Source organism: Ovis aries, chromosome 14 (assembly GCF_016772045.2).
Source record: "Ovis aries strain OAR_USU_Benz2616 breed Rambouillet chromosome 14, ARS-UI_Ramb_v3.0, whole genome shotgun sequence".
NCBI lineage: Eukaryota > Metazoa > Chordata > Mammalia > Artiodactyla > Bovidae > Ovis > Ovis aries.
The window spans coordinates 59,788,712-59,816,405 of record NC_056067.1 but is presented as its reverse complement, the minus strand read 5'-3'; the positions used below and the strand labels follow the sequence as shown (position 1 = coordinate 59,816,405).

At 45.5% G+C, this 27,694-nt stretch overlaps 1 protein-coding gene across 8 annotated transcripts in view; it reads left to right on the top strand.

Moving 5' to 3' along the window:
• Positions 1 to 862: 862 nt before the first annotated feature.
• Positions 863 to 27,694, top strand: part of LOC114117868 (zinc finger protein 665-like) — a 39,590-nt gene continuing 12,758 nt past the window's right edge. Inside the window, exons 1-4 of one of the 8 annotated variants that reach the window (XM_042231138.1) lie at positions 863 to 963; positions 8,332 to 8,605; positions 20,882 to 20,952; positions 24,178 to 24,304. In XM_042231138.1, coding sequence (XP_042087072.1) covers positions 20,896 to 20,952; positions 24,178 to 24,304 — 184 coding nt within the window. In that variant the 5' untranslated portion in view covers positions 863 to 963; positions 8,332 to 8,605; positions 20,882 to 20,895. Of the gene's footprint in view, positions 993 to 8,331; positions 8,636 to 20,881; positions 20,953 to 24,177; positions 24,305 to 27,694 lie in introns of all 8 variants that reach the window. The other 7 variants (XM_060398954.1, XM_042231137.1, XM_042231139.1 and 4 more) reach the window with 7 other exon arrangements.

The window sequence follows — 27,694 nt, the reverse complement described above, 5'->3', positions numbered from 1 at the left end:
TGTGTTAAAACACTGCCAAACAAAATTGGGGTCATCAATCAATAACTGGGAGATCTGAAAACCAGGAGAGACACCGCCAAACGTCTCTGGACTTGCTGAAGAGGGAGATGGACCGATAAGACCCTTCCTGAAATACCCAGGCCAGAATGTCCAAAGCACAGTATGGTCCCTGCTTTTCTCAGTCCTGCTTTCCCCTCAGGGTGCACTTTCGGTGGGCCACTGCAGTGACTAATAAGCTTGATCCTTGAAGAAGTGGACTGTCAAGCCATTTTTTCTCCTTAGAAGTAGCGCTTTCAAGAGTTGTGTGTTTCACATTCTAGCTTTTCATCCCTACATAAAGCCAGTTCTTGTTTACTTAAACTGCTTAAATTCTAATTGCAGGAATATTCCTGGGTCCAGCCAGCACCCCACATCCAGCCCCACCCCACCAGCACCCCACATCAACCCCCACCCAACCCCAACCTGGCCACCAGACCAGGTTTCAGTTCCCAGGCCTCTGAATCACTTCAGCCTCAGCAGCAGGACTCCAAGGACAGTTTGGTTCAGTCGCTGAAACAAAGAACCATGTCCGACTGTTTGTGACCCCACGGACTGCAGCACGCCAGGCCTCCCTGTCCTCAAACTCATTCGGCCCCGCTCGGCCCCGCTCGGCCCCGCTCGGCCCCGCTCGGGCCCCGCTCGGCCCCGCTCGGCCCCGCTCGGGCCCCGCTCGGCCCCGCTCGGCCCCGCTCGGGCCCCGCTCGGCCCCGCTCGGCCCCGCTCGGGCCCCGCTCGGCCCCGCTCGGCCCCGCTCGGCCCCGCTCGGCCCCGCCCCGCTCACTTGTCCAGACACGTCCAGACGCGGGCGTGTGTGCTAGGCTCCGCCCCTCGTTGTCCCTTTCCTCCGGAACCTAACGCTTGGGAGTCTCTGGTGTCTCCACTTGAAGAACGTGAGTTTACAGCAATTCCTGAAGTCGCGGCTTGGTAGGTGCGGGCTACCCGGGAATAGTGAGGTACTGTTTTTTGCTTCAGTCTTGTTCAGCTCCGCCCGTAGGGTCCCCTCTACTCCATATCTTTGGTCGCGGGTCACTTCGGACCTTCCTAATCCCCCAGCCTTTCCTCCCTAAGTAAATTCAGTTGTTACCTTGAGAGGCCCGTGGTCTAATTTACTTTCAGTGTAAAATCCTGAGGTAACATATATCGTGCACGAAATATATAGTAATTTATAGGGGAAAGTCATTATAATTGAGACATGGCACTTGATAATTTTGTAAATATACCAAAACACTTGTTCAGGAGCTAGCTTAGAATTTCATCTTTGCAACTGGTGGTGGAGCTGGAGTTCGTTCTCGAGTATTAGGGAGGCGTATTACTGTCCTTTTCTGGTTTATATGACCAGGGTGATAAACTGACTACAGAGACTCTTCACTTTAGGAGATTATTTTCAGTGATGCTGCTTACTGGTATGAGCTCTAGAATCAAAGACAAATATAAAATGGTCTCTATGCTCAGACATTTCCGACTCTTTGAGACCCCATGGAGTGTAGCCCGCCAGGCTCCTGTGTCCATGGGATTTCCCAGGCAAGAATACTGGAGTGGGTTGCCATTTCCTAATCCTGGGGATCATCTGACTCAGGGATAAAACCCCCATCTCTTGCATCTCCATTGGCAGGAGGATTGTTACCACTGAGCCACCTGGGACGCCTCTTTGGTCTGATACTATTGTTTTATTTGAATTAAAGAAGTGAGTTTTGGTTGGTAGTTTTCCAGTCAGTGAGACCGAGTGTGGATAACGCTGAATTATGGACTGCTGACAAGTGCAGTGGAAAGTGGTGTATAATAGTGGGAAAATATCTTAAGAGATCGGAGAATCTGAAGACATTTGAGGGATAATTTCAGATTTTGTGCATCAAGGTTGACTGTCAGTGCTACACTAAACCTAAGATGATTATGTGGGGCAGGTGGACAAGGAGCAGTTAGCGTCAAGTAATGAGGCCTGGTTATTTGTGGGAATGTTGCTGGTGGAATATTGTCAGAGATTAAACATTGGTTGAAAATGCTTCTAGCTAACATATCTTTGATAGAGTTGAGTAGGAGTGGGTTGTCTTCATTAATTAAAATTAATCGGAGAAGGGAGGTTGTCCTAGAATTGTGAAGCCAGTGACAGGAGTGCTGTACACAGCTGTGTGGGATGTAGAGTCAGGGTTATTAATAGGCTCAGGTCTTGATGTGCAACATGTGGGCTGATTGGATAATAAGATCTTAAGAATGGCAGCCTGTGAGGACTGGCAATCCTGTTAATGGGAGACTTCATAATGAGGGCTGTAGTGGGGAAACGCATTGCTTTCAGAGGTTTATCTACTCAGAGTGGGGGATACTGATTTTACTGTGGTTAGAGTGGCTAGAAGCTTTGGAATCTAAGTGGCTATGAGGGAGGCCCCGCTTCCTTAAAGAGCTGGGGTATCTTCCAACTAGGTCAGTCAGGGACAACAGGTGGCAGTGAAATTGGGGCCTTTCAATGTGATTTCTTCACTGAGCTCAATCAAGCCAAATCTCAAGGACCTTTAAAACTTTGTGATATCCCCAGTTCCTGGCATGTTTTCCCAGGAGGGCCAGTTTCTTGGTCTCCATACTGAGTGCCCAGTGCCCTTGCATTTGCGGCTTGTGTTTTTCTGTGTGTTGCCTGGGCCCAGTGGTCTCTACTGTTTAGCCATGTTGCTGAACAGAGCACAGAAAAGTGGTGAAAAAATGTGGGAAAGTGGAGAGGAAGCTATCGGGGGTCTAGGAGAGTTGTGAGAGGAGGCAGGTTTCGGCCTCTGGATGAGCCCTATGAATGGTGTATGCGTGTGTTGCAAGCATAGTGGTGTGACCCAGTTCAGGCTCGCTCTGCTGCCTGCGAGAGAGGCCAGTGCTTCGGGGAGATGACTTCTTGAGGCAAACAATGGGACTTCATTTTGAAAACCAGCCGACCAAGATAGCTAACTAATATCTCGAAATAGCCATCTTGTTGGTGTCTGGATGCCAGATTCTTTTATGAAACCAGAGAAAGAAGCAGTGAGGAAATAAAGTCAGAAGGGAGGATCGAGAGGGAGAGGCCATGGGGAAGTAAGGTAAAAAGGGCCATCAGTAAAGGGCCATCAGTCTTGCAGTACATCTCAGGGACAGCCAGCCTTCTGTGTTCATCTCTTCTTTCCTGCAGCCATTCACAGGTTGTGAGGTCAGAGCATCTCCCTGTGAACTCAACAAAGGCACTTTAGTTTAACAGGCCAAGAGGTAGGGTCCTCTGAGGCCAGCCATTATGGATGATTACAATAACCACAGCAGTGAAAAGCAAGGCAAAGAAACCGTTCCAACTTGGAATCAGAATTGGCTCTTCCCTGCAACAGTTGTGGGATCACGTTGTGTGGAACTGTTGGCAAGGGTGGTCTCAGTTTTGACTGGAGGACCTGGATGTGGGCTCATGGCTAATTGTGGGTTGCCTGGAAGGGTGGGCATGCCACAGTGTCTTAGCTCAGTTTCCCTGAGACACAGATGCTGTGACTGAGGTTTGTGTGTGTTGGTTGATTGGGAAGGTCATGGTCACACCTGTGGAGGAAGGAAGGAAGTAGAATTGGGAAGAGGACTGTTACCCTGCAGTGTGTTAGAATCAAGGCCTGAGCTGAGCCCACAGGGAGGGATGGGTGCATTGGTCCTGGAGGTGGGATCCAGAAGGTTCCCCACAGCATCAACTCCATGGAGTGGATTTTGTGATGTCTTTTGGAAGGGCAAGTATCACTATACAACCTTAAAATAACTGTTGGTAAAATCCCGGAGGTGATATTGCTGGTTACTTTTAGTATTTTCTGTTATTTTGAGTTGTAATGAAGAGGGTTTCCGATGGATTTGGAAGGGAAAAGAGACTTTGGAGTGTATCTTTGGAGGTTGTTGAAGTCTCACTGGGACATGTGCATCAGCATACACATCTTTTTATTATTAGAGTTCGGAGATGACAGTTTTTGGGCTGGCTGAGGTCACTGTGACTGATAAGAAGCTGTCTTGAATCCGGTTTGCTGCTTGGGTGCCTTCATGTGTATTATTCCATCATAAATGCATGAGTTGTTAAACCTTGGAATCTTTCTGCGGATTGCATAGCATGATGGATGGATTATTACTGAATGTGTGGAGAGTGTGTTGAACCAGATGAAATTTCATAAGGGTCTTTCAACCTAGAAGGAAAATGGTGCTAAACTTTGATGGCAGAGGGATTTCATTAGGGAGGGGCCATTAAATCTCAGGATGTAAGGAAGGATCAGGCTCCCCAGGTGGTGCTAGTGATAAAGAATCACCTGCCAATGCAGGAGACAGAAGAGACGCGGGTTTGACCCCTGAGTCGGGAGGAGGGCATGGCAACCTACTCCATGGGCAGAGGCGTCCGGTGGACTACAGTCCATAGGGTCGCAAAGAGTCAGACATGACTGAAGTGACTTAGCTCACGGGCACAGGGAAGGATTATTCGTAGACTCTGAGGACCATCAGCTCCATAGCAATCTGGAGTACAAAGGCTTATTCTGGAGATGATGCAGCTGCTATTTCTTGCTGCCAGTGCAGTGGGGTTCTCGCCGTGTCTTTCCAAATCACGTGCATGTGCCACATACCTGCACAATACAGACAACAGGAACTCTTGTGAATGGTTGGTGTGAATGGTTGGTGTGAATGTAAATAGTACAGTACAGTACAGAAGTTCCTCAAATATTAAAAAGAGAACATGCATAGGATCTCAGAGTCTCACTTCTGATTATATACCCAAAGGAAGCAGAATCAGTATATTTTTTAAAATATTTATTTATTTGACTCCAATAGGCCTTAGTTGTGGATCACGAGATCTTTTTTGCATCAGGCAGGCCCTTTCATCCTGGCAGGGGGCTCTGGAGTATGCCTGCTCTGTCTTTGTGGTACCTGGGCTTAGTTGCTCTGCTGCATGTGGGATCTTATATCCCCAACCGAGGATTGAACAAGGATTGAGTCCCCTTTGTTGCAAGGCAGGTTCTTAATCTGGAATTCCTGTGACCACCAGGAATGTCCTGTGAAAAATCAGTATTTTGAAGGAGTTTCCTGCATTCGTATAATCAATATTTCTTTATTCACAACATTTTTCTTCAAATAACACAGTTTTATCCAATTTCAGTTCTTCATAACAGAACCTAGTAATGCCCCAAAGGCTCTCAAGGTTGAAAGAAACTGTTAGAGTTTCTTTTCATAGTGAAATCAAAGGATAGTTAATATAGGGATTATATACTAATAATTTGCACTTGAGTTATTCTCTCCACACTCTGTCCATAGTGGAGCTTTTATAGACTCTGGCCCCCTAAAACCTACTCCCCTGTTTATGGATGTTCCTGTATGATATTTCCAAATGTCCTGTTTTGTTCCCAATAAACCCAATAGTATGCGCCTGATTTACATGAAGTGAAAATAAGAAAATAAACATGTAAACGATTAGGAAATAAACTTCAGAACTAAGGTTAAAAGTGGTAGCTCTTTTTGACCTTGGAGAATTCTGAAATGATTTTATTTGGGATTATTTATTTATTATTGGCTGAACAGTTGTGGCTCAGGGGCTTAGTGGCTCCACAGCATGTGGGAATTTCCTGGATCAGGCATTGACCCCTCGTCTCCTGCATTGGCAGGCCGATTCCTTATCCCTGAGTCACCAGGGAAGTCCCAGAAATCATTGAGAATGCAGACTACATGGTGGCATCTTTTTTTGGTTTGATAAACTAGAAATTTCATACATTCAATCCCCAACATGTTTGTTCTTGTTACTTTGAAGTCACCGAAAGCACAAGAATGAACCAAACCCAAAGTTGGGTTTGGATACTGGGGCAGATGATATGTTATGAAAATGTTTTTTTAACTGATGAAGCTTTCTAGTTGGAGCACTATGGACTTCCAACCTGATGGGAATTTCTCAGCCTGCCCAGATAGGCAGCATAGGAAGCGGTTGGCTTTAAAGTCTAAAGGTATCAGTTGTCAAACATCGGAGAAACCACAGTGAGACTGTTTAACAAAACACTGAATGTTTACTCCTGCTATGAATTTGTTACATTCCTTTTCCTGCTGTACACATATGTTCCATTGTTCCATATGGTTGTTGAAGATGGTGGTAAATTACTATTTATCTGTTTTACTAAACAGAAAAATTACTGTTTAGTATCTATTGCTTAAGATATTTTTACACTAGCCTAGTGAACAGTAATGTTTAGAAATATTTAATATTAATACTAAATAGAAGTCCAGTTTTCCAGAGCATATTAAAATGTTAATGTAACATTATAGAATTAATAAATATGCTCCATAGTTCATTGTCAGCTCTAGTAGAATTTCCTTGTTCTTGAGTTTTTTTTTTTTTTTTAAATACTGTGATGGGTTTTGCCATTCCTCAACAGGAATAGGCCATAGGCATTCATGTGTCCCCTCCCTCCTTCCCCACCCTATCCCTCCAAGTTGTCACCGAGCAGTGGCTCTGGATGCCCAGTCATATATCAAACTCCCACTGGCTATCTATTTTACATATGGTAATATATATATGTTTCAATGCGATTCTCTCAAATCATGCTACCCTATTTCTTTTGTTTTTTCAAGTTTTTTCCTTAGCGTTAGTTTTTCTGTCCACATGTTGTGACTGAGATTTAAAGTTTAATTTACATTTCTTCTCTGCCTTACACTAACAAATACATAAGTTAGTGGGTTATTTTGAGACTTTTGTAATGTGAAAAAGCACAGAAGACAATGCCAGGGAACATAGTAGCCTCCCTATAAACATGAAGAAAGTTCCTTTAGGACTTGAGTTCAGTCAGTTAATACACATAGAAATATTTATAAATAGTGCAAAGTTGGTGATAATTTTGGTGAAACTAAATTGTAATGTTTTCTCAAGATGTTATTTTGTAGTCTGCTCTGTTGTCTACATCTGATGGAGCTTTTGGAAACAGCAAAGAAAAGAGAATATATAATTTTTAAAATAAAAACTAAAACTGCCTAATTAGTGTCAAGTGATCATCTAGTAATTTTTGACATTCCATTACGTTGAGGAAGTATTCACTTATGATGTTTATATGTATATGAAATATATTATGATGTAAACAAGTTTTTCTCAAAAGTAGTTGAAGCTATGTCATCACAAGCATCAAAAGCACGGAACAGAAACACTTTCTATAAAGAAGAATGCAATTCTCATTACAGGAAATTTTTTCTGTTTTCTTTAATAACTTTAAAATTTATTTTTGGCTGTGCTGGGTCTTCACTGTGCCCTGGCTTTTCTCTCCTTGCGGCGAGCAGGGGCTATAAATTCTGTACATAAAATACGTAAACGTGGCTGGTGTTTGGTTGGAGACTGGCATTCTGAATCTCCTTGTTTGGGTCAGTCCAGATCCCTCGATGTCTTTTTTCTTTTGGCTGTGCTGAGCCTTTTTTTGCCGCACGTGGGCTTTCTCTGGGTGCAGCAAGCAGGAACTACTCTTAATTGCTGTGCTGGCTTCTCACTGCTGTAGCTACTCTTGTTGCAGAGCACAAGCTTTAGAGCACAGGCTCAGTACTTGTGTTGCTCGGGCTCTGTTGCTCCAAGGCACATGGTATCCTCCCAGACCAGGGATCAAACCTGTGTCCCATGCACTGGCAGGTGGATTCTTTATCACTGGACCACCAGGGATGTGTCCCCGAGTGGCTTTCAACTGAGCAAATCCCAGTATCTTTCAACCAGGATCCTCCTGTGTCTTTTAACCATTAATACCCTGCGAAGTAAAATTTGGGATCCTCACTCCATAACTGGGAGATCTGAAAACCAGGAGAGACTCCCCTAAACTTACCTGGACTTCCTGAGGAGGACGATGGGCCCAAGAGGCTGTTCGTGATTTACCAAGGCTACTATGTCGGAAGCTCAGAATGGTACCTGTTTTGCTCCAGCCTGCATTCCCCTCAGGGTGCATTGTCATTGGGCTGCTGCAGTGAGTAATAAGCTTGATCTTTGAAGAAGTGAAATGTCAAGATATTTTTCTCCTTCTGGGTGTTACTATGAGGTGTTACTAAGAGCTGTGTGTTTCACATTCCAGCTTGTCATCCCTACACAAAGCCAGTTCTTATTTACTTAAACTGCTTAAATAAATTCTAATTGCAGGAATATTTCTGGGTCCAGCCACCACCCCACATCAACTCCCACCCACCCCTACCCACCCCCAGCCCGGCCACCACACCAGGTTTCAGTTCCCATACTGAACTGCTTCAACCTCATCAGCAGGAATCCTGTTAAGAGGAAACCTTTCTCTCCAGCGCAATTATCCCACAGAATTTTAAGTTTTTACTTTAAAACTGTTACAGTTATGAGGAATCAGTGATGCAACACAAGACGGGAAAGACCCTCATGTACTTCTAAACCCTGACAAGATACCTGGGAGCCAAAAGGAAGAACACAGCAGGTGTCCCCTTGGCCAGGCTCGGCCGGCTCGCTGGGCCCCTCACAGGCCCAGGCTCAGGCATGTGCCCTACGCCCCGCCCTTCGCTGTGGCATTCTTCTGATACCAATGGCTGAGGAGTGTCCCGTCCTCACTTCGATGCAAGCGGTTCTACAGCCAGTTCCTGAAGCTGAGACTTGGTAGGTGCGGTTGACCATTGGAAATGTCAGGTACTTGTTTTTGCTGTTAAGCTGCGCCTGTGGGGTCCCCTCTCCTCCCTATCCATAGTCTCCAGTCACTTCACACCTGCCTATTCCCTGACCCCTTCCTCTAGCCCAAATAAATTCATCCGTTGCTGTGAGAGGCCCAGGGTCTGATTTCCTCTGGATGTAAGATCCTGAGGTAACAGATACAGTGCGTGAAATACATAGTCATTTATAAGGAAAAAGTCATTTTAATTATGATGTGGCACTTGATAATTTTATAAGTATCAAATCACGTGTTCAGGAACTAGTTTAGAATTTCAGCTTTGGGACTGGTGCTTGAGCTGAAGTTCTTTCTCGAGTGTTAGGGAGGCGTATTACTGTCCTTTTCTGTTTTATATGAGCATGGTAGTAAATTGACTACAAAGACTTCATTTTAGGAGATTATTTTCAGTGATGCTGGTTACTTGTATGAGCATTAGAATCAAAGAGAAATATAAAATGGTCACAGTGCTCAGTCAGAGCTCTTTGAGATCCCCAGGGACTGTAGCCTGCCAGGCTCCTGTGTCAATGATATCCCAGGCAAGAATACTGGAGTGGGTCATTGTTAAGTCACTCAGTCCTGTCGAACTCTTGGCAACCCTATGGACTGCACCAGGCAGGGTTCCCTGCCCTTCACCATCTCCGGAACTTGCTCAAACTCCTGTCCATCGAGTCTGTGATGACATCCAACCATCCTATCCTCTTTTCCACCTGCCTTCCATCTTTCCCAGCATCATGGTCTTTTCCAGTGAGTCAGCTCTTCACATCAGATAGCCAAAGTATTGGAGCTTCAGATTCAGCATCAGTCCTTCAGGGAATATTCAGGGTTGATTTCCTTTAGGATTTGTTATGGAAAAATGAGAATCCAGAGTCGCAAAGCACACCTCGGAGGACAGTCAAGACAGTGGAGAACAGTTTATTACCCCTGCACGTCCCAGGGGAATCGGTTCCGAACAAGGACCCTGACATTTTCAAGAGACTCGGTTTTATACCCCTCACTGAGTGAGTGTTTACATGTTCGCAACTTTTTTTGATGTATATGATTTAGTTTTACAACATGTAGGTGTAGGGAGAACTAACAATTAAGGTTAAAGGGGAACAGTGATTATACTTCAAGGGTGATATCTTCATTGTTAATCTAACCAGGGCATCCTGACCTTAACTCCAGTCTTTGTCATCTGTGGGGAGAGAGGTCTCCAAGGAGACCTGGTTTTACTTTAAGGATGGGCATTCTTGGGCAAAGTTTAGGCCCAGTTCAGCTGCTGTCTCAAGATGGGTGACAGGCCTCAAGATGGAGTTCTTCCTGCCCTCCTCAAAGCAGCCCCAAGAGACTGATGGTCCTAGACGACTCGCCTTGCTGTCCAAGGGACTCTCGAGAGTCTTCTTCAGCACCACAGTCCAAAAACATGAATTCTTCTATGTTCAGCCTTCTTTATGGACCAGCATTCAAAATGCAAAACTTTGATTCTAATTTTTATATCATAGGCTCTTCAGATAAAACATTCAGTTGCTTAAGCACTGTATAAGAACATGATAAAATTTTTATTTTCTAGTGTTCCCCTTACATAATTGTTGAAATGGAGATGATCTGTAATGTATACATGATATTTAAGTTGTGAATAATGTTGACAGTGCCATTTATCATGTTTTAAATGTAGTCCATGAAAATGTCTTACCTATTTACACCTCTCATACAGCAGGTTACCATGTGCAGCTGTTTTTGGTTAGATGCCACATCCAAAGACTCAACGGCAGTATGTTACATGACAAGTTAAAGCAAAATCAAACAACCTGTGAATTTAATTTGAAACTGTATATGCTATTACGTACTTGCTAGGAATTTGATATTTGGAGAGAAGAAAATACAGTCAACCCTTCATATCTGCACATTGATTGATTCAATCGAAGCATGGAAAATATTTGTGGGAAAAATTCCATGATATTCCAAAAAGCACAACTTGAATTTGCCACTCATCTCAACTATTTCCATTGCACTTAACATTATATCTGAGCTTCCCTGGTGGCTCAGACAGTAAAGAATGTGCCTGCTTTGCAGGAGACATGGTTTGATCCGTAGGTCAGGAAGATACCCTGGAGAAGGAAATAGGCACCCACTCCAGTATTCTTGCCTGGAGAATTCCCGGGACAGAGGAGCCTGGTGGACAGAGGAGTCCAACTCCATGGGGTCGCAAAGAGTCAGACACGACTGAGCTACTAACATTACGTTATTTTGAGTATAGGGACCTTTGTTGTCAGTGTGATGCCTTTGCTTTTGTTTTGTTTGGGGGTTTTTTTTGCACTGTTTTATTAATTTTTTTAAAAAAAATTTTATTTTTACCTTATTTTACTTCACAATACTGTATTGGTTTTGCCATACATTGACATGAATCCACCACGGGTGTATATGTGCTCCCAATCCTGAATCCCCCTCCCACCTCCCACCCCATATCATCTGTCTGGATCATCCCCGTTCACCAGCCCCAAGCATCCTGTATCCTGCATCGAACATAGGCTGGCGCTTCGTTTCTTACATGATAGTATACATGTTTCAATGCCATTCTCCCAAATCATCCCACCCTCTCCCTCTCCCTCTCCCTCAGAGTCCAAAAGTCCATTCTATACATCTGTGTCTCTTTTGCTGTCTCGCATACAGGGTTATCATTACCGTCTTTCTAAATTCCATATATATGTGTCAGTATACTGTATTGGTGTTTTCCTTTCTGGCTTGCTTCACTCTGTATAATCGGCTTTAATTTCATCCATCTCATTAGAACTGATTTAAATGTATTCTTTTTAATGGCTAAGTAATACTCCATTGTGTATATGTGCCACAGCTTTCTTATCCATTCATCTGCTGATGGACATCTAACTTCCCTCCCAGGAAGCAGTCTTTTAATTTCCTGCAGTCACCTTCCTCAGAGATTACACTATTGAATTGTTCAGCCCCGCCCGCGTCACCTTCCCAAGGTGCGGGGCAGACCCGGCTTCCCTCCACCACCCGCACCCTGACAGCTTGTCTCCGTTTAGGCCGCTTCCCCAGGCCGCCCCCGCCATTTCCCTGCCGGCCGCGCAGCTTTCCACATCCGGAAGCGGAGAGCCGGCCTGCAGCTGTCTCAGCAGCACGGCGTGAGTTTCTCTCCTTCTTAGTCACACGTGCCGCTCTCACTCGGCTTCCCTCGGTACCCCGGGTCTGAGGGTCTCTGCTGCCTCTAAATCCCCGCGCCCGCCCCACCAACCCCAGCAAATTCAGACGCCTCCGTGAGCGGCGAACGGGCGCCTCCCTTTTGGTTTAAAGTCTGCACTGAAGCCGGTTCCTGTTTGGAGCTCGGAAACGCTGCATTTCGCACCTCCTTCCGTCTTAGAACCATTTACTGTCCCCTCTGCACTTGCTGCAGCGCATAAAATTCTCTTCCACGAGGTGGGTATTTACGCTCCGCGGTCCTCAGCCTTGCTTTCTCGGCCCCTGGAGGCCACGTCCTCTCCCAGGTCCTGGGATTCTGGGGAGCGCGCCCCGCTCCTGAGACCCACTCCCTCTCAGAGCCCATATCTCCTCAGGCCTTGTCTTCGTAATGACATTTCCCCTGATCCTCTGTCGGGGTGGGTGACCTGGGCCAGCCACTTGACCCCCTGGTTCTTCCATGCCAAATTCCAGCTGGAATTTGGCTCTTGCAGGAGGAGGGCTTCTTATTCAGGCGCCATTCCCATAAATAGTGGGGGGTGTGGTGTGCTGTGGTGTGGTATGTCATGTCATGTCATGAGAAGCAAAGACATCGAGAGAAAGAGAGAACTGAAAAGCCTGAGGAAGAATCGATGACAAGAGAATTGGTGAGGAACTTGCGAAGAGACGGCAACATGAAAGAGAGGAAGTCTTGAAGGTTGCGGGTAGGCAAGGACAGAAGTTTAGAGAAAAAGCAGAATCTCCGGGGAGTTAAAGGTGAGCAAAATAGGAAGGTGTTGTTCAGTCCGAGTCTTGGCGACCCCTGTATCTCTCAGAGTCTGCTCAAATTCATGTTCATTGAGTCCAGGGATGCTATCTAAGCATCTGATCCTCTGCCGACCCCTTCTATAGCCTTCAACTAGAGGGGCTGTAAATCAGATACAAGAATTGGAACCTTGGCTTACAGAGCAATATCCTGCTGGGAGAGAAAGGGGACTCCTAGTGATCGGGCTTCCCTCGTGGCTCAGCTAGTAAAGAATCCGCTGGCAATGTGGGAGACTTGGGTTCGATCCCTGGGTTGGGAAGATCCCCTGGAGAAGGGAACAGTTACCCACTCCAGTATTCTGACCTGGAGAATTCCTCAGACTACACCCATGGGGTCGCAATAGTCAGAACTGAGCGACTTTCACTCATATCCAGTAATTGGAGGAGCTGAGAAAGCAGGCAAGGTGAAAGGAAGCATAGCCCTTTGGGGGTGCCAGAGAGTTGGGAGGAAGGGAGGGCAGAGGTGGAGGAAGAAAGGCAGAAATTCATGGGAGATTTAGGATCCTCAAGGAGGTTGGATTATAAGCATTTTACAGGGAACAGATGGCAGCGAGAGGCCGGATGGGAATCAGGGAAGAAGCAGAGAGGAGGACAGCTGGAGAGCAGAGGGGAAGAGAGAGGGAGACGGAGAAAGAAGTAGGGAAGCAGATGAACTAAATGAAGTGGAAACAAGTAGTGTGCAGGTGGGGGAGGGGACTGGATCCAGGAGAGTGCTGAATTGGTTGGATAAGGATTATGAAGTCGTGATAACATTGATTTTTGCTTTACCTCATAGCTCAGTTGGTAAAGAGTCTGCCTGCAATGCAGGGGACCCGAGTTCAATTTTTGGATGGGGAAGATCCTCTGGAGAAGGAAATGGCAACCCACTCCAGTGTTCTTGCCTGGAGAATCCCATGGACAGAAGAGCCTGGCTGGCTACAGCCCATGGGATCGCAAGAGTCTGACACGACTTAGTGACAAAACCACCACATTGATTTTTGGCTTTAGGATCTAATAAATTTAAAACTTGTTTCTTTACATTATACAGGTGAGAATTGCAAAACTTCTGTCTGTAAGGCTTGTGCCTTTCGTAATTATTTGTATTAAAAGATAACATCCATGTGCAGAACTGACTGACTCTCTTACTACATGGTGCCTTTTCCAGGAACATTAAATATGTTCTTTGTAATCATTTTCCTTTTTTTCTTTCTCCTTTCTTTACATTTCATTCTTTTTGTAGCTTGGGATAGATCATTCAGTACCGAAGTAAAGAATTATTTGCTTCTGAAATAAGATTTGTTGCCCTCCTGTAGTTAATTCAAGTCATTGTTTTCTAAGTATGCTGTGTTCTCAAGTTTTTTTTTCACCTGACACCATAATTCTTCACTGGAAAAATTTTTAACAAGCTGATTCACATTAGGCTTGTTTCATGTTTATTTGAGTCCCATTTGCTGTTTCTTCTTGATGTTATATTTTCAAAGCATTTTTCTGGTAACTGGTAAAGAGATGTCGACTGATTTGATGAGTACTTAGGAAGAATGTCAGTGATCTTTCATATTAAGAGTCACGACCTAATTTAAGCAGTTCGTCTGATACTCCGTTTTCCTCTCTGTTATGTGATCGGCTAACTAGTGAGCAGTGAGGTGATCTGATGATGTTTCCCTCGGGTCCAGAATCTGAGCACCAGTGACCTCTGAAATGATTGGCCAAATTGGGTGTGTGACTGTGTGTGGCAGTTCTTCTTGGAGGGAGAGCTCAGTTGTTACTAGAATTTGAAATGGGTCCCAGTTTTGAAAAATGAGAAAGGACAACAGTAGGATGGAGGCGGGAACATATGCTTAGAGTGAGATAGATAATCAGCAGATGTCTTCTATGAATAAGGGTCAATCTGCAGGGAGGCCTCCCACCTCCACTGGCTTCCCCATGTCCTCAGGGCAGCATCCTGACTCCTCAGGTGGCTCCACAGCCCTTTGTCACCCTCAGGTCGCTGCCAGTGTCTCCAGCCTCATCCTGGGAGCTGACCCCGTTCTCATGGTCAGTCTGTCCTGGTCACATTCACATGGTCCTTGTTCATAGACACCAACACCTTCTCTGTCTGGGATCTTAGTTTCTATGCCTGCCTTTCGTCATTAATCACCGTGGCCCTTGCTCTTTCTTTTCCTTCAGGTCTAGGCCAGCGAGGTCTCCCCGTCTCCTTCCCATATTCTCTGTCACATTAACCAGGTTTCCTGCCTCTATATTAATTGCCTTCATCAGAAATGGCCTTGTCCTTTGACTGTTTGGAGTCTTTCCTCTTTTCCCTCCATTGAAGGATGCACCATGTTCCTCTTCCTCCCTGGATGCTCACAGCATCTCACTCTGGGAGTGAGGACTGGGAATGTGGGCTGGGCTGAAGAATTCTCAGGGGAGACAGAGGGGACAGGGTAGGTGATGATGGTTCCTGTATCTGTTCTGAACATTTCAACTCTAATTGATCCTTACCCCATGTAGACACTTAATCACTGAAAAGCAAAAAGATACGGGGAGTCCTGATGAGCCCGATAGATCTAGTGTCTTGAGGTGTCCCCATGTTTTAGTCTGCTGTGTCACTGCTCACTGCAGCCCCCAGGTCTTCTAAGCTCTGTCCACCCAGGGACTGGTTGCCATCTTAGACAGCAGTTCGGCCTTCCAGCAGTTTATCTGCTCAGATCAGGGGTTGCTGAGTTTACTGTGGTTAGTGGCCAGAAGGTTTGGAATCCAAGGGGATATGAAGGAGTCCCCCCCTCCTTAAAGATTGGGGATATCTTCCAGTTAGCTCTCACTGGGGAGAACAGGGGTCAGTGAGACTGGGGTCTCTCTGTCTGTGTTAGTTCTTCACTGAGCTGAATCCACCCAGATCTGAAGGGCCTGTAAAGTTTTCTGATGTCCCAAGCTGCTGGCAGGCTTTCCCAGGAGGGCCGGCTCCTTGGTCTCTGTACTGAGGGCCGAGCGTCCTTGGATTTGCAGCCTGTGTGCACCGCTGTTGCGATGCTCATGCCCTTGGTCTCTGCTGTTTAGCCCTCTTGTTCAACCATGCATGAAGAGGTAGAAAAGTGGGGGAAAGTGAAGGGGAGCTTGCCAGAGTCTCCAGGAGGGTTGCGGCAGCAAGAGTAGGGCTCTGGATGAACCCAGTGAATGGGGGTGTGTGTGTGTATGTGTGTGTGTGAGAGAGAAAGAGGGAGACATTCATACTTGTGGGATCACGGGGTGTGTGGAACTGTTGACAAAGGTGGTCTCAGTTCTACCTGGAGGACCTGGATGTGGGCTCATGGCCAATTGTGGGCTGTGTGAAATGGTGCACATGCCATAGTGTCTTAGCTCAGTTTCCCTGGGACACAGATGCTGTGACTGAGGGTTGCATGACTGGGTTTCGTTGGGAAACACATGATCACACCTGTGGAGGAAGGAAGGAAGTGGGTTGAGGACTGTTACCCTGCACTGTGTTAGAATCAAGACCTGAGCTGAGCCCATAGGGAGGTCTGAGTGCATGAGGATGGGCACAGTGGTCGCAGGGAAGGAGTTTGGGATCCAGGAGGTGCCCCACAGCACCCCCTCCACACAGTGGATCTGTGGGGTCTTTAGGGAGGGCTAGAATCAGACCCAGGAATAACTGTCGTTAAAATTCCAGAGATCACTTTGCGGATTACCTATAGTTTTTCTGTTAGGTTGAGTTGCTAAGAAGATTTCAGATGGAAGGCAAAAAAGAGAAGTTGGCGTGTTCCTTGGAAGATGGTGAAGTTGCACTGGGGCGTGTGCATCAGCCTACACGTCTGTCTTGTATTATTAGATTTTGGTGATGACAGTTTGGGGCTGCTGGGGTCACCATGACTGATAGATGTCTTGAGTCTGGTTGGTGTTTGGCCGTCTTCGTGTATATTCTTCCATCATTAACACAGGAGTTGTTAAGGCTTAGAACCTTCTGGTGATTGCATAGCAGGATGGGTGGATTATTACTAGGTCTCTGGGAAGTGTGTTGGTCCAGATGCAGGTTTGGAAGTTTCTTTCAGCCTCTGAGGGTAATGGTTGGGCCTCAGCTTTGATGGCAGAAGTTTCTCATGATGCAGTGAAGGCTTGTTCTTAGAATCCAAGGATTATCAGCTCCACAGCAACCTGTAGTACAGAGGCTTATTCTGGAGATGACGCAGCTGCTACTTGTTGCTGCCAGCGCAGTGGATTCCTCTACTGTTCTCTCATCATCTTTACAGAAATCGGGCGTCTGCCATGTCCATGCACAGTACAGTTAATGGTTGTAAACGGCTGAAGGCAATGCAAATGGTACATGGAAAACAGTACAGAGTTACCCAAAGATTAAGAATAGAACATGCACAGGATCGCGCAATCTCACTTCTAATTATGCAGCTAAGAAAAGGAAAATTTAAAAACTGTTGATGTATTTGGCTTCGCCTGTGTCCTTTAGGATCTTTGGTTTCTGTGCACTGAAATTCTAGTGTGGTGCTTGGGCTTAGTTGCTCTGCCGCCTGTGGGATCTTAGATTCCCCACCAGCGATTGGACCCACATCCCCCACAGAGCTAGGCAGGTTCTTCACCACTGGACCACCAGGGAAATCCTGTGCAAAAATCAGTATTTTGAAGGAGTAACCTGCACTCCCGTAACCCATACTGTATGATTCACAACAGCCATGTGTTGTAGAAAGAACCTGAATGTCTGTTCTCAGCTGAGTGGATGATGAAACCGTGATGTGTGTATGAGACAGGCTGGGTCCTGGGACCTTTTACTGCAGTTCTTGCACCTGGATGAACCTCTTCTCGGGCAACAGACCACAAAGGATGTGTAATTGAACAAAGAAACTATAACCACATTCATGAGCAGACAGCAATTCTGAACAATAAGTAAAAGGACCACAAACCAAGCTTGATTTCTGAGGCTCCAGAAGCAAAATCAGGTAATTTCCCGTGATCCCTGCTGACTGCAACACCGGGGGGGCCTGAGGCCAGGCAGATCACCTCAGCTTCCTTCCAGCCTTAACCAAAGGGATCAGCTCACCCCCCTTTTTTGGAGGAGCAGGGGCACACACTTCTTTTTCTGTCTCTCCTTACTGCAGCAAGAGTCCCAGTAAAGCCTTTCTTGAAATTCCCCTCTGGTCTCATATCTATTTCTATTGATTAAGGAGCCCCAGGATCCAGGTGAAAACATGTAAGTGTAAGTGTGAGTCACTCAGTCATGTCACACTCTTTGTGACCCCAGGGACTGTACCCTGCCAGGCTCCTCTGTCCATGGAATTCTCTAGGCAAGAGTACTGGAGTGGGTTGCCATTCCCTACTCCAGGGGATCTTTCCAACCAAGGGATCAAATCTGGGTCTTCTGCATTGCTGGCAGATTCTTTACCTTCTGAGCTCATTGGTAACCCAGGCAAATATACACAGATATTTGTAATGGCATATTCAGTTCAGTTTAGTTGCTCAGCCATGTCTGACTGTTTGCCAGTTCATGGACTGCAGCACGCCAGGCTTCCCTGTCCATCACCAACTCCCGGAACTTACTCAAACTCATGTCCATTGCGTCGGTGATGCCATCCAACCATCTCACCCTCTGTCACCCCCTTCTCCCACCTTCAGTCTTTCTGACCATCAGGGTTTTTGCCAATGACTCAGTTCTTTGCATCAAGTGGCCAAAGTATTGAAGTTTCAGCTTCAGCATCAGTACTTCCAATATATAGTCAGGAATTCTTTCATTTAGGATTGACCAGTTGGGTCTCTTTGCTGTCCAAGGGACTCTCAAGAGTCTTCTCCAACACCACAGTTCAAAAGCATCAGTTTTTTGGCACTCAGCTTTCTTTATCCTCCAACTCTCACATCCATACATGACTACTGGAAAAACCATAGCTTTGACTAGACAGACCTTTATTGGTAAAGTCATGTCTCTGCTTTTTAATATGCTGTCTAGGTTGGTCATAGACATAGCTTTTCTTTCAAGAAGCAAGTGTCTTTTAATTTCATTTGTGCAGTCATCATAAGCCGTGATCTTGGAGCCCCCCAAAATAAAGTCTGTCACTGTTTCCACTGTTTCCCTAGCTATTTGCCATGAGGTGATGGGACCAGATGCCATGATCTTAGTTTTGTGAATGTTGGGTTTTAAGCCAACTTTTTCACTCTCTCTCTTTCATCAAGAGGCTCTTTAGTTCTTCAATTTCTGCAATAAGATTGGTGTCATATGCATATCTGAGGTTACTGATATTTTTCCTGGCAATCTTGATTCCAGCTTGTGCTTCATCCAGCCCAGCATTTTGCATGATGTGCTCTGCGTGTAAATTAAGTAATCAGGGTAATAGTATGCAGCCTTGATGAACTCCTTTCCCAATTTGGAACCAGTCTGTTATCCTATGTTCAGTTCTAACTGTTGCCTTTTGACCTGCATGCCGATTTCTCAGGAGGCAGGTCAGGTGGTCTGGTATTCCCATCTCTTTAAGATTTTTCCACAGTTTGTTGTGATCCACACAGTCAAAGGATTTGGCCTATTCAATAAAGCAGAAATAGATGTTTTTGTGGAACTCTCTTGCTTTTTTGATGATCCAGTGGATGTTGGCAATTTGATATCTGGTTCCTCTGCCTTTTCTGAATCCAACTTGAACATCTGGAAGTTCATAGTTCACATACTGTTGAAGCCTGGCTTGGAGAACTTTTAGCATTACTTTGCTAGCATGTGAGCTGAGTGCAATTGTGCAGTAGTTTAAACATTCTTTGGCATTGCCTTTCTTTGGGATTCAATGAAAACTGACCTTTTCCAGTCCTGTGGCCAGTGCTGAGTTTTCCAGATTGGCTGTCGTATTGAGTGCAACACTTCCACAGCATCATCTTTTAGGATTTGAAAGAGCTCAGCTGGAATTCCATCACCTCCACTAGCTTTGTTCATAGTGGTGCTTCCTAAGGCCCACTTGAATTTGCATTCCAGGATTTCTCACTGGGTGAGTGATCACAACATCGTGGTTATCTGGGTCGTGAAGACCTTTTTGTGCAGGTCTTCTGTGTATTCTTGCCACATCTTCTAAATATCTTCTGCTTCTGCTAGGTCCATACCATTTCTGTCCTTTTCTGTGCCCATCTTTGCATGAAATGTTCCCTTGGTATCTCTAATTTTCTTCAGGAGATCTCTAGTCTTTCCCGTTCATTGTTTCCCTCTAAGTTCTTTGCATTGATCACTGAGGAAGGTTTTCTTATCCCTTCCCATGTAGATGGAGATTTTTGTCACGTGGGAGAGGTTGGATGAATGTAGACAATATTACGCTAATTGAATTAGGACAGACAGGATAAGACTGATATTGTATGTGCTCACTTATATGTAGAATGTAAAAAAGTGAAACTCACTAGTACCAGACAGTGGGATGGTGGTTATCTGGGGCTGGGAGGTGGGGAGGTTGGGGAGATGTTGGTCGAAGGGTGGTACAGACTTTGAGTTATAAAATGACTGAGTCCTGGGGAGGTGTGTGCAGCACGCTGACCATAGTTAACCCTGTTCTATTACTGCATGCTGGGAATTTGTCAGGAGACCCCGTCGTCGGTGTTTTCACCACACATAGAACATGGGCATTTGGAGGTGATGGATGTGTTGCTTCGTGGATTGTGATAAATATTTCAAAGGGTACACGTGTCACATGATCACATGGTGTATGGTGTATGTACACATAACCCTTCTCGTTAGTCTCAGTAAAGCTGGAAAAGAAGAAAGTGGGAGGTGGCCTGGCCTTAATCTTCACTAGTGATCAACCCAGACTTTTCATGAGATCATGAGGCATTTTGCCTGGGCATGTTTTGTACCCCTCCCCCAAAAGTCACGCCCCTCAAGATCTCGAGTGGGGTCTCTGCCCAGGAATGTGCACAGGCTGTGGATGATTCCGATCTGGATCCTGCATTGAGCACCAGGGCAATTAGCCTCCACTTCTGAGGCGGAGATCAAGCCCTGGGAGAGCAGAGGGCACTCTGCTCTGAGTGGGGCTGGACCAGGGCCTGCTGTGTGACCTGAAGGGGATCATGGGGTCAGTGGAGGTGCCCCCATGTACTGCTTCTGTGTACATAAGACCTCACCAGGAGGGGAGTGTGATCCGAGGGAAAGTGTGGGAAAGTCCTATGTTGGACTCTGTGCGGGAGTTGACTGTCGTGAGTCCCTCTTAAGACAGTGGGCACAGAGGACTGTCTGTTCCACACTGTGAGGGGTTCTCTGTGTATGTGGTTGGGTCTCAGGGAGGGGATGTGTTGACCCTAAGCGTTAAACAGCATGTTTTCTACTTTCATGATAGAACTGTGAAGACTCATGGATGAAGTAGCCCAGAAGAGGAAAGAACAGGAGTCAGGCATGGCTCTTTCTCCGGTAAGGTCATATTCTCAGTGGATTCTCATACTCCCTTCCTGAAATGCCCTTCTCTGGACTCGCTAATCGTGTCTGACTCTGTAGTGTCCTGTCTGACTCCTGTACATGCACACTCACCCGGGTCCTTCCCTCAGGGCCAGTTGTCTCCACTTAGATCCCGTCTCCCCATGACCCTGACCTGGCCCTTGTGAGGAGGCTCCCCTGGGCGCCGTCCTGGGCAGGGCTTCTCACCCACAGGTTGGAGACAGGGTCTCGTGCTGTTGGGCAGCAGGGGTTGCTTAGGGCCCATGTGGATGTACTCTCTGCTCTTTGTCAATCAGGGTAAAGAAGCTTTGGTGGACCTCAGGTATTAACATGTACAGTACACGGTAAAATCTGCCAAAGAGGCCAATGAGGGGAAATCAGTTCTGACTTTTTATAGTACATTTAAAAATAAATGAGCACCTCCCTGAAAACTTAAGTGTTTGGGAATGGAATGGAACGTTCAGAAAGAGATGTCAGGGCTAGGGAGTGTTTCGTTACACCATCTAATTTAAACTGTGAAATCGGGCTTACTAAGTTTTTCCTTTCTTTTCTGAGCACATGATTCAGCTTCCAGGGTCTTAGTTCGCTGAGTAGGGTTCGAACCTGAAAGCCTGCAGTGAAAGTGATAGATCTTAATCACTGGACCATGAGACAATATTCCAACTTTACTAATCTTGATTCAGTATTTTCTTAGTGGAATAAAATAATAAATTTTGGGGTTTGTTAATAAGTACATACCTAAAATAAATGATAAAAATCACATTATGATTTTTAAAATATATTAATTTCCTGTACTCTGACTTCGTTGCTTCAGTGTCTTTTCCCTAGTTCTGGAGAGTGGTGACCACTCTGGTTGCGATGCGTATGCTTCTCATTGTGGTGGCTTCTCTTGTCTAGCAGCCCAGGCGCTAGAGCACGCCGGCTTCAGTAGTTTCACCTCCTGGGCTCTGCAGCTCTGGCTCAGGAATTGGAATTCACGGGCTTAGTTGCCCCTCAGCATGTGGGATCTTACCGGACCAGGCAACAACCTGTGTTTCTTACATTGGTCAGTGGACTCTTTACCACTGAGCCACCGGGGACGCCATCATATTATTTTTAAATACAGGTATTTTATACAGATTGGTGTTAAAGTATTTTCTGTATTATTTTCTGCTTGTACTACTTTTTATGTTTTTAATACTATAAAATAATGTTGAGGACTTCCCTGGTGATACAGTGGATAGCAATGTGTCTGCCAATGTAGGGGACACAGGTTCCATCCCAATTCCTGGAAGATGCCACAGAGCAACTAAGCCCATGCCCAACAACTGCTGTGACGATGCTCTGGAGCCCGCAATCCTTAACTACTGAAGCCCGCATGCTTGAGCTTGTCTTCCGAAACAGTGTCTTCTCACTGCAGTGAGAAGCCTGGGCACTGCAGACACAACTCCATGCAGTGCAGCCACAAGTAGAGAGAGCGGGATCACAGCAACGAAGGCCCAGCATAAACAAACCAAATACGCTGTAAAAAGGAAATAGAATGTTAACAAAGTTACTGAATCAAACTTACATTTGATTCACTTTTAATGTCCCAAAGATGCCTAAATACAGAAGGGAATGGCCGACCACTCCAGTTTTCTTGCCTGGAGAATCCCATGGACAGAAGAGCCTGGCAGGCTACAGTCCGTGGAGTCCCAAAGAGTCTGACATGACTGAGCCAACTGAACACCAACCTCCTCACATAGCAGAGTGATTGCTGAAAAACAAACCTAAACCTCTAAGTTTCCTCCTGCAGATTCTTAAGTCATGTCCAGTTGCTTCTGAAATAACATCCTCAATTTATATGCCTTGCAGAAATCATCCTCTACCTGGCATTACCCCATCTTCATTCCCATGTTGCAGTCACACTGGCTGGTTTTCTGTTCAGTAAATAGCTTCCTGTGTCAGAGCACTCAGGCTCTTCTCTCTGCTTATAAAACTCTTCCATTTCCCACCTTGCCAATCCTAAGTGTTTCTTCCTCACAGAGACCTTGTCTGACTTCTCGATGTAGGTCAAGACTTTCTGTTGAATCTTCTCTTAGCACCAGGCCTGTTTCAGAGCACATATAACAATAGTGATGTTAAAATGATGGATGTAATTGGCCTGCTGGCTGATGGATGGTAAGCTCTGTCATGTTCACTACTGTTCTCCCAGTTAGGGACACAGAGTTGATACTCAGTAAGTTTTGATTGAATGAAAGGAAAAAATAAAGACAGCTCTTCTTGTTTCAATCAATTGTGTGTTTCCATGTGCATGCATGAGTGCATGGATATGTCACTCCATGATTTTAGTACAAAACCATCTCATAAATATGGTTTATGCTTAGAGCAGTTGCATCTTAAGTGTGTATTCCATGGCCTTTAATATTTTCCACCTCACCACATGAATAATGTAAATAGTAGTCAGATTACTGACATGGTGTGGGTTGAGGGGGTAGGGGGGGTGACCCTGTACAGTGACTATGCTGTTCCATTGCACTTCAGCTCCCTTGAACTTGTTTCAGGTATTCTCGGGAACTCTCTGGGGATGGTCTTTTATGCTGTTACTTAACTCTTTGATTCCTTAGGTTCAGTTGTCTCTCCCAACCACCTGAGCTCAGGTGCTGTTGCCTTATTTCTTAACTGTTTGATGGGAGCTATTTATTAGAGTGACAGAGCTTTCTCCCCAGTAAGATGGACACAGATCTTTCTCTACTGTTGCTGTTATGTTGATGACAAGTTCATATGGATAAAGGCTTTAGAGTAATATTAGTGTGTATGAAGTGTTGAGACACCTCTCATCAGTGTGATGATGACATCCTCATCACAGTCTGTGTTCTTTTAAAGCCACTGTGGACTTTGTCCTCTCTGAAGACAGCAGTCTTGCTGTAACTCATGTAGATAGGGAATGTCACTCAGTGTGTAGAACGTAACACTTCTGCATCAACAACCCACTGTTGATTGGAATTTGTATATTTTTCCTGTCTTGTCCACACCCATAATGAATTCATGTTGATTGGAGGATATCATCATCTTATGAAAATAAAAAGGAAATCAGAGAGCAGCAATTTGCTCCGTATAGATTTGCATGGATCTATCAGAATATTACTTGAGCTGAATTGACCTCACCTGTCTCACTTCTCCTTTTCTTTGAAAATAAGAACCCTCCTCAGGGCCCACTGGTGAAATGTATTTTCATTTCAGGCCCAATTGACCTTCAAGGATGTGTTCATAGATTTCACTCCCGAGGAGTGGGACTGTATGAACCCTGCCCAGAGGACCTTGTACAAGGACGTGATGGTGGAGACCCTCAGGAACCTGCTGTCTGTGGGTGAGGATCACTTCCCTCTGAAGTAGGGATCTACTTTGGGGTATCTCTGCATTTTCTCTGGGAGCCCTGTTTTTCTTGTCTGAGCTGAAAACCTTGTTCACTCAGACATGTAAGGCTTTGTGTTTGGCATTGGGAGTTCAAACTTGTCTTTCCTTCTGATGACCTGCCCCCTGTGTGATACACAAGGAGTTTTTCCAGAGCTTGAGTGTTTATAAAACTGATTTCAAACTTTGAAATATCCAGTTGCCTGTTTTATACCCCTGTGTTCTTGGTTCAGTAACTCTTGCAAAGGAACTAGATATCTGATACATACTATACTGTATATTATACTGTTCCCTGTGCATTCCAAAAGAGGCAAATAGTAAACTAATTTGTGAAATATTTTTCTGTCCGTCATAATGTTCTCACTTCTTGACTGACAAAAGACCTGGGATTTTCCACCTGCCAATGCAGGAGACACAGGTTCGATGCCTGGTCTGGAAGATCCCACATCACAGAGCAGCTAAGCCCGTGGGCCAGATCTACTAAAGCAGCACTCTAGAGCCTGGAAGCTGTGATTACTGAGCCCACATAGGACAACTACATGGTACCCAGGAGAAGCCAAAGCAAATGAGAAGCCCAAACACTGCAACTGGAGAGTAACCCCTACTTGCCCAACTTGGGGAAAAGTCCAAGCAGCAATGATCACACACTCCAGCCAAATTAAATGAATAAGCAAAATTATTAAAGATAGAAAATGCATTTTTTTTTTAAAAAAAAAAAGAAAGTTTGGATTCTGGAAGAAGCCAAGTATGACATTTCTTCTGAGCAGGAATTTCTGATTCTGACCTAAATCATAACTATTTTGTAGCATGACAAAGGTCCCTGGATTGTGGAGAATGAGGTGCTAAGTAGCAGAAAATCAGATGAATGGGAAAGGATCAACAGTGTGATTTCAGGTCAGCTGTCACAAGGACAGAGAGGAAGCCACACCATTCACTGTGTTTGGGAAACTCTTGAAGTGCGAGAGTTCTGTGAGAAAACAGATATTTAGTGTTTGTGAACTCTCACAGGAGATTTTTCTTCTCTTCAACTTCCTGCTCTGTTCTTTGACCTGTGAAATATACATCACCCTCCAGTGGTGCTTTAGTGCCCCCAGAGACAAAGGCAAGGCTTTTGGGTTTTTTTTTTGTTTGGCTGTACTAGGTGTCTATTTCCTGAATGGCCATTTCTCTATTTGAGACATATCTCTATTTGAGACAAGTGGGGGCTACTCCCTGCTTGCAGGGTGCATGGCTTCTCGTTGCGGTGGCTTCTTTGGTTGTGGAGCACCAGCTCTAGGCACACGCGCTTCAGTAGTTTCGCTACACAGGCTCAGTATCTGTCCTTCAGCTTAGTTGCTCCCTGGCATGTGAGATCTTCCCAGAACAAGGATTGAACCCATGTCTCCTGCATTGGCAACCTAACTTTTTACCATGTGGCCACTAGGGTGTTAGGGAAATTAAATAAATAGTCCTGTTCAGGCTTCAAGACAAAGCAGTGCATTCCTCTGTGCTTGCCTCCAACCTGCCTGAACACACCCTGACTGTGAGTACCCTGACTGCTATGAGTGCAAGGCTTGCAGCACCATAGATAAGTTAGCACACAAATCTTAAGGTTGTTCGTTCACCTTTGAGATTGTCCAAAGAGGCTCTGACCAACCCAGCCCCAGGCTGAGGAACATCTAAGTTTCATAAGACAAAACAAACAGCATTAAGATGAAACCAGAGCTGCTGTTTCCTCACAGATTGATGATATCAGTTTGCATCCTGGGATGATAAGCAGGAACCCCTAACTGTAGTATTAAAGCCCCACTCATGGAGTGGACAGGCTGCCGGGGGTCTATTAGCAATTGAGACTCCAGATGTGCTGTGTCCTGGGACTTCCCAGGGCTGCTCCAGTGTGGATGTTGGTCAGAAGCCAATTTGGTGATGTATCCTGTGCTGTTTCTATTTCCTTGTCTTTTCAGTTCAGTCCAGTCAGTCAGTCATGTCTGACTCTCTGCGACCCCATGAACTGCAGCACGCCAGGCCTCCCTGTCCATCACCAACTTCTGGAGTTTACCCAAACTCATGTCCATGGAGTTGGTGATTCCATCGAGCCATCTCATCCTCTGTCCTCGCCTTCTCCTTCTGCCCACAATCCCTCCCAGCATCAGAGTCTTTGCCAATGAGTCAACTCTTCGCATGAGGTGGCCAAAGTACTTGAGTTTCAGCTTTAGCATCAGTCCTTCCAAAGAACACCCAGGACTGATCTCCTTTAGAATGGACTGGTTGGATCTCCTTGCAGTCCAAGGGACTCTCAGGAGTCTTCTCCAACACCACAGTTCAAAAGCATTAATTCTTCAGTGCTCAGCTTTCTTCACAGTCCAACTCTCACATCCATACATGACCACTGGAAAAACCATAGCCTTAACTAGATGGACCTTAGTCAGCAAAGTAGTGTCTCTGCTTTTGAATATGCTGTCTAGGTTGGTCATAACTTTCCTTCCAAGGAGTAAGCGTCTTTTAATTTCATGGCTGAAATCACCATCTGCAGTGATTTTGGAGCCCAAAAGTATAAAGTCTGACACTGTTTCCACTGTTTTCCCATCTGTTTGCCATAAAGTGATGGGACCAGATGCCATGATGTTCGTTTTCTGAATGTTGAGCTTTAAGCCAACTTTTTCACTTTCCTCTTTCACTTATATCAAGAGGCTTTTTAGTTCCTCTTCACTTTCTGCCATAAAGGTAGTGTCATCTGCATATCCGCAGAGAAGGCAATGGCACCCCACTCCAGTACTCTTGCCTGGAAAATCCCATGGACAGAGGAGCCTGGTAGGCTGCAGTCCATGGGGTCGCTGAGGGTTGGACATGACTGAGCAACTTCACTTTCACTTTTCACTTTCATGCATTGGAGAAGGAAATGGTAACCCACTCCAGTGTTCTTTCCTGGAGAATCCCAGGGACAGGGGAGCCTGGTTGGCTGCCTCTCTGGGGTCACACAGAGTCGGACACGACTGACGCGACTCAGCAGCAACTGCAGCAGCATCTGCATATCTGAGGTTATTGATACTTCTCCCGGCAATCTTGATTCCAGCTTATGCTTCTCCCAGCCCAGCATTTCTCATGATGTACTCTGCATATAAGTTAAATAAGCGGGGTGACAAAATACATCCTTGACGTACTCCTTTTCCTATTTGGAACCAGTCTGTTGTTCCGTGTCCATTTCTAAGTGTTGCTTCCTGACCTGCATACCGGTTTCTCAAGACAGAAGTCGGGTGGTCTATTCCCATCTCTTTCAGAATTTTCCACAGTTTATTGTGATCCACACAGTCAAAGGCTTTGGCATAGTCAATAAAGCAGAAATAGATGTTTTTCTGGAAATCTCTTG